At 46.1% G+C, this 13,546-nt stretch overlaps 1 protein-coding gene across 1 annotated transcript in view; it reads left to right on the top strand.

Moving 5' to 3' along the window:
- Positions 1–12,956, top strand: part of FAM78B (family with sequence similarity 78, member B) — an 84,764-nt gene extending 71,808 nt beyond the window's left edge. The window contains exon 2 of the mRNA XM_008588801.1: positions 12,225–12,956. Coding sequence (XP_008587023.1) covers positions 12,225–12,747 — 523 coding nt within the window. The 3' untranslated portion in view covers positions 12,748–12,956. The remainder of the gene's footprint in view (positions 1–12,224) is intronic.
- Positions 12,957–13,546: the final 590 nt, after the last annotated feature.

Raw genomic sequence — 13,546 nt, 5'->3', positions numbered from 1 at the left:
CTTCCTCTAGGTGCAGTCAAGTTAACACAGGAATCAGTATTTCCTTTAAGGAGCAGGTGCGACATAGTGGTTAGACCCCAGACTCTCAAGCAGTGCCTGGCGTTCAGGAAGGTGCGAGTTAGCTGCCATCAGGGTGATGTTATCAGAACTGATATCCAGCCTTAGGACTGGAGCAGGCTGTTGGAGGACCTGTGCTGTGCCTGCATTAACCCTTAAGGGGATGGATTTTGGAGAGGTCCAGAGGCCGTGTGGAGGAGCCTGGATAGCCAGGGAGGAGACACTGTGGAAAGATGGAGAGTCTGTTTAGCAATTGTCCCAAAAATGTTTCAGTGGGTTATCAACTTGTAAGATCATAACAGTATGTATCAGCTAATATCATCAATAACTATTATCATTATTTTTCAGAGCTTTGGGACCATTATTTTGTACCAGGGAGGCATCATGAGAAAGCATGTGATTTTGAGTCAGATCTTGGGTTCACAACACAGTTCTGCCCCTCACTAGCTATACGACCTTGAGCAAGTTTTTCACTGTTTTTTTTTTTTTTAATTTGTATTGAATCATACTTGATTATACGTATTTTGGGGGTTCAGCATTGACATATGTTGATCAAATCAATATTAATAGCATATATATTGTTACAAATCATACTTATTCTTTATGCACCTTGTTCAATCTCTCCCCATACCCTTCCCCCTCCCCCTCTAATTACCCTAGATTTCTTCTCTTTCTGAAAGAGTAATGGTTACTCTGTTGATTTATTGCCTAGATGATCTGTCCAATGCTGAGAGGTGTGTTCAGTTCCCCCAATATTATCGTAGAGCAGATGCTTCTTGTGTCACTCTGGAATGGGCTTTGTGGAGAGAGACATCCTCTTCTTTTCTTTGATCTCTGCTGGTGACTCTCCTTGTGTCAACGCACTCCAGTGGCTAGCAGACCATCTGCACAGTAGTTGTGGCATCTAGCCACTTTTGCAGCAGCCATGGTTATTATGATGGCTGTGGTGGGCCATCTACATGGAGGTGATGTTTTTGGCATGCTCCTTACCTAGTTGGTGGTGGTGATGGCAGTGTGCCTGGTTGTGGGAGGGGATCCGGGCCTCAGATCCATGCCTCAGGGCCCCAGTTGGGCCCTGTGGCACTGGAGGTGTGCCTGGTTGTGGGAGGAGGGTCCAGCCCCAGCTCCATACCTCGGGACCCCAGGCAGGCCCCGTGGTGCTGGCAGTGTGCTTGGTTGTCCCCCCTTTCTGGCTTGGTAGCCCAGGGGACTTCCAGTCCTTATAGATGTTATGGGTGTTCTTTCGTGAAATGAGACCTTTACTAGTTAATATCAAACTTTGTCTCTAGTTGTGGGTACTCTGTTTTTTCTTTCAGTTCTGTGTTGGGTTATTTGCTGTTCCCACCACTTAAACTCTGCACTGGAACTAATTTGTTGTCCTTTGCTTACTTCTAAAGTGGGGGAACTTCCTGTTGGGACCAGTACTTGAGCTCTGTGGTTGAGCTAAATTGCTGCTTTGCTGCTGATTCCCTGGGGAAGGTTTTTTTGTGCAGCTCAGGTTTTAATGGTTGACTTTGTAGGACTTCTGGGTTTAGTGAAATCCAATGCACCTGGGTTGTGTAGAAACATTGGTCTGGGCCTGAGTCTTTTCATCAAACTGCACCCCATGCAATTCTATCTTCCTGACCAGTCTCCTCTGAGTGGTCTTACGCTGATAGGGGGTCAGATCAGCTGTCCTTGCTGTGTCCCAGTGTTCTCCTGGTGGGCCTGTCTCCCCCCACCACCCATGCTCCAAACACTTCCCATGGAATGGGCTGTATGCCAGTCCCTTAGGATGACTCACCAGCCTCTGAGTAGCTCCTTTTTTTCAGTTGTTGTGGCTCCTTGCTCCTATGTGAGTCCATGTGAACCCAATTAGTGGTCTTGCTGGCCTGGGGGTCACCAAGTTCCTCTTCTCCCCTGCTGCCTCCAAGCAACTTCATCCGAAGGGCATAGCTGCAGCTTTTGCCAGCTCCTGCTCCGTGCATTCAGCAGCTACAGCCTGGAAGTGGCCAAGGCTTGAAATGGTCGGAGAGGTTTTTCTTTTTCTCATCATGGCTTGTCTGGCCTTCCTGCATTCTGTAGGTCTCTCCTCCTCTTCTCCTGAGCTCTAGCAGCCCCAGCTTGGCTGTCATTGCTTTTTAATAGTTGTAAATTAATTGATTTGTGGGAGAGAGTAACACTGGGGACCATCTATTACACCATCTTGACCAGAAACCTTAAGTCCTTCACTGTTAATGGAAAATAGAAGGATACCTCATGCGATAGAGGGATGTTGTGGATGGGATGCTGTTTGTGAGCGGGCTTTGTAAATGTGAAGACTAAAAGGTGTGAGTAAAAGCAGATAAAGCGAAAGAAAAAAAATCCCATATTGGAACTGTCCAGGGTTGCAGAGCTGTGTGTCCAGGTCTCCCACCTCTGCCCAGCCCTAGCATATGTGGGCCCCAGGGTGAGAATACAAAGGCTTGGGTAGCATATTTCTAAATATTTAAAAGTTATAAGTCAGACTAACAAAATGCTGAATCAGGTAAGCTCTATCCTCCTACCTAGACAAACACACTTTATAACAACCTGAAGTCTAGTCGATTCAGAATTCTCAGACACCTCAAAGCTCTGGGCCAGAATGCAGCAGCATAAGAACAGCCAACCCTCAGCCCCCAGCTCCCCCTTCCCCCACACTCTCCCCCTTCTAAGCCCCCAGCTGTGTACCATATTGAGAGAGAGGTACCATCATGCATGGGTACGAGGATACTCAAAACGCATGCTGAAACTCCATGCTACTCCAACAACAGCCACCCTCTGGCCACTCCTTGGCCCAAAAGTGCATTCACATTGGAGTGGACTGCCCTTGGGAAGACAGGAAAAAAGACTGCATAGGCCCTGGAGGCATGTTTAGGGCCATTTGGGTTGGGAATATCTCAATCCCAGGTACCCAGAGGATGTTCTAAAAGGAGGGGCACATCCTCTCAGCCCCACAACTCCTCGCCCAGTGTGGAAGGGCATGGCTAGAAGACACCAGAGTGGGTTCCTTTAAAGTGCAAGGCCAGGGACTGGCCCGGTGGCACACTGGAGAGTGTGCCGCTTGGGAGAACGGCGATGCTCCCGCTGAGGGTTTGGATCCCATGTGGAGACCGGTTCCCGCTCACTGGCTGAGCGCGGTGCGGGCGCAACACCAAGGGTTGCGATCCCATTGCCGGTCCCCGGTACGGGTGCGACACCGAGGGTTGCGATTCCATTACCGGTCAGTAAAAAAGACAAAAAGGAAAAAATAAAAAATAAAAAAAAAATGAAGTGCAAGGCCAGGCCAGGGCTCCTCTCATCCAGGTCTAAGGGTAATACCATCCTGGATCTCAAAGCCTGCCCTGAAGCTCTCCAGGCTTGAAGCAATCAGTTCTCCATGTGTGGTTCCCCTGACTCCCATCCCACACTCCATCAGGGGAAATTAGTATAAGAAGATCCCCCAACCACCTGCCACCCCCTGACTCCAAGGATGCTGCTGCCAGCACCATCCTCCATCTCCTCAATGACGGCAGGGCTTCATGGGGAGCAAAGTGGGGCTCTTCTCAGAGAGGTTGCTCTGCCCCTCAAGGGCACTGGGAGAACTAGCTGGGTCTGGGTGGAGCCTGGACCTTAACCCAGGGAATACTTATTTGAATGAAATGTTTAACATGAGCTTGTTTGCTTGAGATTTGCCTCTTCTAAAAATGGGATGCAGATAGTATGAAGGTTCCAATAATCAATGTTTTCATTATTAGGCCCATTGGTGAATCCATTAACTGTGAGCTTTGGGTCAATGGCTGATTGTCTAAAACGAAAACATGGTGTTTATAACAGTGAGGAGAAGGGTTGCAGGAGATGGAGGGGAATGAGATAACAACTAGCAATGGCATGGTGTGCTATAGTTTACAAAGCATTTGTTCATACAGCATCACTTCATTTGATCCTTATAATAGCTCTGAGATGTACAGACACCTGCTGTTATTTTTCTTTCCATTTTACATATGAGGAACTTGGGGCTGACAGGAGTGACTTGCCTGAGGTCAGACAGCTCTTAACCCAGGACGGGCACACAAGTCTCCTGTGGGAGGTTGTGGTACTTCCTCTGTTCACTGCACGGAAGACTTCAAGGAAAGAAGGAGGGATGAGATTCAGATCTCAAAGGAGCTCTTCCCATGAGTATGGTACCATAGAAAAGGCAGGGTTTGAGGTCAGAGAGTTGTGGCTTCCAATCCTCGCACTGTCCTTCCCGTCTATATGACTTTGGGGAGTTCACTCTGAGCTTCTTTGCCTTGTGTATGAACTGACTATAATCATCCCTGCCTCATAGGATTACTGTCAAGTTCTTGCACATGGAAGGGTTCAATGGCTGTTAGTTTCCTTCTTTCCCTGGCCCTGCCTCCATCTCTATTACTAATACCTAAACTTAAACTTTGGCCACACACTGGGCTAAGAACTTCCCATTCATTATTTCATTTAATTCTCACACCAAGTAAGTGGTGAGTGCTGCTCTCTTCCCTGTTTTATAAATGGAGAAACAGGAAGGGCAAGTCACTTCTCTAAGTTCACACAGCTGGCAAGCGGTAGCTTTAGGTTTGCCAGCCTGGGCAGTCCGGCTCCAGAAATCCTGCTCTCAGCCATTATGCCCAGCCGGCTCCCTACTTCATCTCTCTCCTCTCTTTATTGTCCAACTTCTTAAAGGAATCACCTGAACTCTCAAGTTTTTCTTGTGCTTCTTCATTCCCTCCCTAGCCTCTTACAGAATGGCTCTATCTTAACCCCACTGTCTTTAATTTCTGTGGCTTTTGATGCTGTTGATACCCTGAAATTCTCTTGATTTTGAAAACTAGTCCTTCCCCTTCCTTGGCTATGTCTCTGCTTTTCAGACTCCCTTTTGTCTCTGGCCATCTAAACAAGCCTCCTGAGAGCTCTCTTTCATCCCGAAAGATCTCACCCCTCACCATCACATCAGCTGACCCTCCCCCATGCAGATGGCTGCCAAATTTACTTCACAACCCTGACTTTCTCCTAAGCCCTAGGCTCAACTTTGCAACTACCTCACAGACACAGTGTCCGCCTGTCTAGCCAATTCCACAGAAGCCGCAGCATCCAAACTGAAATGCATAGTCTCCTCTCATCTTTCACTTCAGAGCAATTTGATACTTATTTATTCAACAAATAATTTTGAACTCATTCTATGTGCCAGGCACTGTTCTCGGTACTGGAGATACAACAGTGAATAAAATATATAAAATCCCTGCCTTCTTAGGGGTTACATTTGGGAGTGAGAGATGAGGGGAGACAGACCATTAGCAAAGTAAGTTATATGTATATTAGAAGGTGCTATGGAGAAAAATAAAAGCAGAAATGGGGATTGGTGAGTGCTGGAGCAAGAGGTGGCGATTTTAAATGTGATTATCAGGAAAGGTTGCATTAAGAACATGGAGTTTGAGCCAGTTCTGACGGAGGCAAGGAAGCAAGCCTTTCAGATATCTGAGGGAAGGATGCTTCAAGTAAAATCAACAGTCAGTGCACAGGCCCTGAGGTGGGAGTTCATTTGGCATGTTCAGTGAACAGCACAGGGGCCAGAATGGGCAAGAGAGAGAGACAGAAAAGGAGATGAGGTCAGAGAGGAAATGGGGAGCCAGATCACGTAGGTCCACATAGGCCATTTTAAGTATTTGGAGTTTTCCTGGGTGGTTTCAGAGGCATGGGAACATTTTGAGCGGAACATTTTGAGCAGGGAAGTGACATAAATGTACACATGTTTAGCAAGATCACTGTGGCTGCCATGTTGAAAATAGACCAGGGCGGCGGAGCAGAGGTATTAGCAAGCAGACCAGTTAAGAGGCAACTGCACTAATTCAGGAAAGACCAGGGTAGCGGAGATGGTGTGGGGTGGGGAGCGGGGGTTGAATTCTAGGTATATTTAGATGGCATCAACAGGATTTACTGATACATACTATGTGCAATGTGAGAGAGTGGTCAAGAATGACTGCAAAGTTTTTGGCAACTGGGCAGTTGGGTATATGGATCTGGAGCCTTTCCGGCTGGAGATATAAATATGGACGTTGTCAAAGTGTTGATGGTGCTTAAAACCTGGGGACCAGAGGAGATCACCAAGGAAATGCGAATAGACAGAAAAGAGAAGAGGACAAAGACTGAGCCCTTGACTCTCCAATGTTAAAAGGTTGAGAGATGGGCAGAACCAGCAAAGGATACTGAAAAATAAGAGAGTGAGATACAAGAAGAAACAAGGGTAGTGAGTGTGCACCATGTGCCAGACACCACATTCTGGGCAAGGGATGCAAAGACAAACAGAATTCCACCCTCAGTGTCTAAAGGAGTCAGGGGCTTTGTATCCGAAATACCATAGTGGGTGGATCCAGAGATGTGTGTAGAATCAGCTACTGTGAGACCACAACCTTGTGAGTTCTCGAATGATTCTGTACACCCACAGACCAGTCAGCCATGCTTGGCTGTTCTGAGTAACTGTTTCACTTTACCTTCTCTTTTGTCTCTAATTGGCAATTGGTCACCAAACCTCAGAGATTCTACTTTTGTATTATTTCTTATGTGCGGCCCATCCTCTCTGTTTCCTCAGCCATCAGCCTAGATGAAGTCCTTATCAAAGATCACCTAGCATATTGTAAAAGCTCCTAAACATCCTCTTTCTCTCCCTTTAGCCTTCAAATTCTCTCCATTACTCTTCTTCCCAGCACATCACTCTCCTGAGCAAAAATCTCACCACCTCTAGGATGAAGCCCAAGTGCCTAAGCTGTCTACAAAAGGCATTCTGCAGACTGATGCCAACCCGCCCTCCCAGCTTTGTCTACACTCTTCCCAGCACTCGCCCTTCCAAGTGGTCTCTTCTGTTTCCTGGAGATTCCACGTTCATGCTTGTTGTCACATTTTGGCCCATGATGGACCCTCCTACCTGAAAATGCCTATATTTTTAAAATTATTATTCAATCATAATTGATTATACATATTTTGGGGGTTCAGTGTTGACATATGTTGATCAAATTAATATTATTAGTACATATATTTTTACAAATTGTACTTATTCTTTATGCCAACTGTCCAATCTCTCCCCCTCCCCCTCCTCCCTCTAATTACCCTAAATGTCTTCTCTCCTTCTGAAAGAGTAATGGTTACTCTGTTGATTTGTTGCCTAGATGATCTGTACAATGCTGAGAGATGTGTTCAGGTCCCCCAGTATTATCATAGAACAGATGCTTCTTCTGTCACTCTGGAATAGGCTTTGTAGAGAGAGACATCCTATTCTTTTCTTTGGTCTTTGCTGGTGACTCTCCTTTTGTCAATGCACTCCAGTGGCTGGCGGACCATCTGCGTGGTGGTTGTGGCAGCCATGTTTATTGTGTTGGCTGTGGTGGGTCACCCACATGGAGATGATGTTTTTGGCATGCTCTTTGGTGCTGGTAGTGTGCCTGGTTGTGTGTGGGGGAGTCCAGTCCCTGGCTCTATGCCTCAGGACCACGAGCAGGCCCCAAGGTGCTGGCAGTGTGCCTGGTTGTGGGAGGGGGGTCTGGTCCCCAGCTTGACACCTCAGGACTCCAGTTGGGCCCTGATGCACTGGCAGTATGCCTGGTTGTGGGAGGGAGTCTGGTCCACGGCTGCAAGCCTCAGATCCCTCGATGGGCCCTGAGATGCTGGTGGTGTGCCTGTTTGTGGGAGGGAGGCCCAGTCCCCGGATCCATACCTCAGGACCCTGGTCAGGCCCCAAGGCACTGGCAGTGTGCCTGGTTGTGGGAGGGGAGGGTCCAGTCCCTGGCTCCATGCCTCAGGCTCCCCGGCACTTGAAAATGCCTGTCTTTATTCCCAACAATTCATATCCTATTTTCTCTGCAAAGTTCCCTTGTGATAGCCTGTATGGATGTCCATGTTTCTGAATTCCTATACTGCTCAGAGTCTGTGCCACTAATTTTTGTATGTAGTTATATAATGGCATGAATAGTCACTGAAATACGTTCATGTTCATTAATCCATTTGGTTTTGTTTAAGACTGGCTTTCCTTCCCCCCTTTAAGGATAAATAACTTTCAGTGCAAGGTGTGGTGCTATTCTAATAATAGACTCTAAATGAATGCTAGATGTTAGATTATTTTTTAAGGTAAGAGAATATATAAAGGGAAAAACTGTGATAAAAACACTTTGTTGTATACAAGTTCCACCAAGTTTCCAGGTATATATAGGCGTGAAAATAATTGAAATAAAATATTTATTCTTTCAGTAAATATTTGCTAAGTTCTACTGTGTGCCAACAATGTGCTAGATGCTAATGATTCAAAAGTAAGTCACTATCCCAGGCCCAAGGAAATCATAAGCTCATGGGGAAGACAGACACATAAATAAATGGTTATAATACTATCTGTCACCTGTAGATCTGGATATATTCATGGGCATACAGAAGAGAAGGCTTACCAGAGGAGTTGATGTATGTAATGATTCTCAGGAATGAGTAGTTAGATACAGTTAAACTTTAATAGGAGAAAGAGCAGGATAAGCAGAGGGCACAGCATGAGCAAAGGAGCAGAGGTGAGAAACAGTATGGTATATGGGCATGGGGAGGCTGGATCATTGACAGCCCATCTGTCCTATTAAGGAATTTGAATTTTATCCTATGGTTGATGCCAGAGAAGTCTATGTAGAGGAGCATTGGAAGTGTTTTATATATAGAAAAGGCATGATGAGATTTGCCTGTTTTAACCTTTGTGTAGCCTAAAAGATGGATTTGAGAGGTACCAGGGTTGGATACAGAGAGACCAGTTATGGGCAATTATAGTAGACCATGTAAGAGATGCTGAGGGCTTGGGTTAAATGAAGGCAGTGAGAGGTGGATGGAAAGGAGATAGACTCAAGCATCACAGGATGTGGTGATATAGTCGCTGTGGGAGTCTAGGTGAGGGGGTGTGAGGAGCCAAAGATGACCCCCACTTCTGACCTGGAAGATTGGGTGGGTAGAGCACCACCCCCTGCAGCAGAGACAGGAGAAGAGGGCCTGGTGTATGGTGAGATGATGAGTTCAGCTTGGGTCATACAGAATTTGAAATGCCTCTGGCATCCTATTCAAAGTAGTCCCCTAAGTGGTCAATGAGTATCTCCAGTGGTGCTATTGTTCTTGGAACTTTTCAGGGACTTCTCTGAAAACCATTATCAAAGCCATTTTATCAACTATATAAACCAGTCATGCATTTTATAAGCACAACTCTCTTTTTGAAGAAAAAAGAAAGAAAAGCCACTGCCTTGGGATGCACACTAGTATCTATCTTTTGTAAAAGAAATAAATATATAATACTTTTCAAATAGAAAGCCACTCTCTATTCACTACACTTAAGTCATAATGAATTTTGACTATTTCCAAAATCAAACCATCCCTTAATGATGTAGTCCTAGGGTCTGTAGACCTGTGAAAGAGAACATACCTCAGACCCAAGGAATTTCCAAAAGAGCAGTCGCAGATGTGACAGCCGTGTAGATGGAGCCAATGTGTAGACTCCTGAGGTCACTGTGCCCAATGACTGCACTTGGCCACGTGTCTTTGTTGTAATGATTAGGAAGCCTGTCATATTTCTCTATTCCAGAGAATCTTCCAAGAAAAAGGTCTCTTTCTTCTCTCTTGTGACAGGCTTAAGAGTGCACCTTTATTGTATTCTCTCTGTTTTTGAGAAAACCTGACACCAAACTAAGTTTTGTGATTTTCTCACAAGACTGACTCTCAATACTGGGTGCAAGTGTCTGCTTGCATGGCTCTGGGCAGGAAGAATGGGGCAAAAATATAAACTGTAAAGTTTCTATAGAAAAGGTAACTAAATTAACTGGCAAGATAAACAGTGCTTAAAAGGATAAAACGAGCATCCACCCAAAACCAAGTTCCCCAGGCAGTGTGCAGTTAGCACAGTATTTAAGATGGAAGATCCTGGCACTGCTGGGAATAACTGTCCTCTAATCCCACAGAGGAACCCAAAGGTTAGTAGGGCCTGATTACTAGCCAAAATGGAAAACAAGATTTAGGCAACACAGAAAATAAATGCCTGATGACTGAATAATTGTCTAGGCCCTTTGGCTGGAGGCACCAAAGCTGACTCCAGTGTGGCCACGTCATGAACCAAACAAGCAGATTGGGTCTTCACCACACCTCTGACCCTCGTGTGATTGTATCCCATTCCAGTAACACTTGCTCCCTTTTGTACAGTAAGAAATGGCTATAGAATTAGCTTTGAGCTCCTGCCTTCAGCACAGCTACATTAGCATATGTTACAAAAGTAGCTCTCCCTGACTTTCTGTATCAGGTAAATTCCTATTACTTAGTTTCTGCCAGCCATGATGCACTGCAATTATTCCCAGCAGTTATCAAGGCCATGGAGACAAGAGAATAGGCTCTTATGGTGTGGGCTCACCTCCTTCCCAGGCAGTCCAGCCTTCCCGTCCCTTCTGGCTTGGGCTGACTGGCATAGGAGGTGCTATGGGGGACCAGTGGGAGGCAGCAGTTAATGTCTTTATGTCCTCATGTGATGGTAAGGGATGCTGAGATGTTAGCATCAACTTGACAATGTTGCTCCCTTTTAGACCATTTGTATGATGCCCTGCAGGGTCCTCTTCACTTCATAGGTGGAAAAACTTTATATCAAACAAGGCCACAACCTCTTAGCTGATGAATGAAACAGTCTCATTCCTTTCTTTATTTATTAAATTCTTATGCATTATTACCAATCATCTTTCCTCATCCTGGGAACGGAAATACAGAAAATGCAAAGCCAGGCTCTGGTAACTAAACTTCTGCCCTTTTTAGGGTTCAGTCCAGCTCCCCATGGCTACTCTGGGAGCTGCTAGCTCACTGGGCAGCCTGAGTCCCCTCCATTCTGGCTTTCTTCAGCAACATGTAAGGGAATTTTGGGTGGCAGTATGATATAGTGGTCAAAAGCATGGACTTTGGGGCTGGCCCCCTGGCTCACTTGGGAGAGTGCGGCGCTGGGAGCGCCAAGGCTGCGGGTTTGGATCCTGTATGGGGATGGCTGGTGTGCTCGATGGCTGAGCATGGTACGGACCACACCGAGCCAGGGGTTATGATCCCCTTGCCGGTCAAAAAAAAAAAAACGTGGACTTTGGAGTCAGACATCTCCTAACTCCACGTCTTATAATCTGTAGGATCCTTGGCATGTACCTTAATATCTTTAAGCTTCCAACCCCTCATGTGTAAATTGGAAATAAAAATTCATTTATCCTGTGGAATATTGTGAACATTAACTGAGATGACGTACTTAGCACAGTGGTTGGGATAGAGTAAGCATTCAATAAGTGTCAACTACTACTACTACTACTATTATTACTGGCAAAAGTCCATGGCAGGAGGGAGACACATGGGCTAAGAGTGGGGCACATGTCTCCTCCCTCCTGCTGTACAAGGTCAGAGGCAGCCAGGAGGAGAAGGCAAGTGCCCAGAATAGCAAGTTTACCAGACTAAGCAATGAGGCTTCCAGGCTGAACTTGAAGCCAGAGGAGAGGCAGCATATTACAGACTGTGTATGCCAGCCTGTAGTACAACCTTCACATTCAGGTGGCTTCCAGAAGGTGACTGTTGTCTCCTTGCGTTATCATTTTCTGTGCCTGTGTTTTCTAAGTGCTAGATTGGCTGATGGCTGAAAGTTAAACAATGCTCTTTGTTGAGTGGAAATTCCACCACTGTGATTTCCTAAGAAATTAGTGTAAGCTTAAACTTTGCTCCCTTTTGCCTTCCATTCCTCCTGCTACTTCCTTCCAAGTGCATCAGATTTCAACTGCCACCTGCTCCCAATAAACAAACCTTACATACCCTCCTGCTTCCCAAGGAAGCAGTCCTTGCAATGGAATGCCTCTGAACTGCTAGTTACCATCATCCCAACTAGTTGATATCTCTCTGTCATCTCACAACCTTCTCTGTGAGCTTCCTGCTTTCAATTAGGTCAGCTATAGTTTTATTTAACTTGTTTTGGCATTGCTTTTTTATTTTTGTTTTGATTTGTTCTCATTTAATCCTGAAACAGCACAGCCTAGAACTTTTTGACCTGAATTCCCCTCTGAACTTCCCATTTTGCCCAAGTTGACTATGTTAGTAAGTGATGGGCACCTCTCCAGCTTTTGAAAAATTTATTCAGCCTCTTCTTTTCTTGTGCATCTCTTCTGCTTTGCCAGGTCAAGCTGGGAACTGCCCGACTTGAGGGAAGGGAGAGTAAAAGCCATCAGTGACTCAGATGGGGTGAGCTACCCTTGGTACGGGAACACCACAGAAACTGTGACCCTGGTTGGCCCCACCAACAAGATCTCCAGGTTCTCCGTCAGCATGAATGACAACTTCTACCCCAGTGTGACATGGGCGGTGCCAGTGAGCGACAGCAATGTGCCACTGCTCACAAGAATCAAGAGGGACCAAAGTTTCACTACCTGGCTGGTGGCCATGAATACCACCACGAAGGAGAAGATCATTCTGCAGACCATCAAATGGAGGATGAGGGTAGACATTGAGGTGGACCCTCTTCAGCTCTTGGGGCAACGGGCCCGGCTGGTGGGCAGGACTCAGCAGGAGCAACCCCGGATCCTGAGCCGGATGGAACCCATCCCCCCTAACGCACTAGTGAAACCCAATGCCAATGATGCCCAGGTCCTCATGTGGAGGCCTAAGCGGGGGCCACCTCTGGTTGTGATCCCTCCTAAGTAGAAGCAGACTGGTGTGACTGTGTGTGGAGCACATGCTGTGGAGACACGCAGGGAGGTGGCAGGAGCCTAACTGAGTTTCTGAGCCAAAGCAGACCTCTCGGTTTGCCAGCCTTTGCAGCCACTTGTGAAGAGCAGGGCTGCTCCTTGGGTGGTAGACCATAATCTTTTAAAAAGCACTTCCTTTTAGGAATAAAGAAATCACTGATTTGACAGACTTGCTGTGATTACCATGCAAGTAGCCATATTTTGGAGCTGACCAAGATGATTCTTTTATCTGAACTGTTGACCATTTCTTTCCCATGAGATGCAGGGGATGGAAACAAAATTAAACAGTGCCTGTGGCAAGTGCTGCTTCCCAGCCAATTAGAAGTGGGAGTGAAAACATCCACACCAGGTGTTCGTAAGACAGACAGTCCCATTGTCTCACTGGAGGGTGCTGGGGAAAACGGGTGGAATGAAAGACAGGTGGTGAAAGAATGGGTGATGAGAGGAGAGAATAAGTTGTTATTACAAATTAATACCTGTGCATTTATTAGTTTGATTGTCAGATTGTCAACACACTCACCAGAATGAAAGGAACGCTTAGATAACTGGAGAAATGTTGGTATTTGCTCTATTCTGAGGGGGGTGAAAACCTTCCTCGGAACTGTCCGTGGTGCTGATGTGAACTAACCGATGGGGATTCTCACTAGTTCCATCTACCCACCTCTTTCCAAAAAGGTTGCTATTCAAAGTATTTCTAATCATAGAATTTGGACGTGTAGTTTCTGTATTCTGCAGTAGCTGTGATGTCTGGGGCC

The sequence above is a fragment of the Galeopterus variegatus genome, unplaced genomic scaffold, assembly GCF_000696425.1.
Source record: "Galeopterus variegatus unplaced genomic scaffold, G_variegatus-3.0.2 Scaffold5041, whole genome shotgun sequence".
Lineage (NCBI taxonomy): Eukaryota > Metazoa > Chordata > Mammalia > Dermoptera > Cynocephalidae > Galeopterus > Galeopterus variegatus.
Note: the sequence above shows the minus strand (reverse complement) of the source record. Positions and strands in the feature narration are given on the sequence as shown.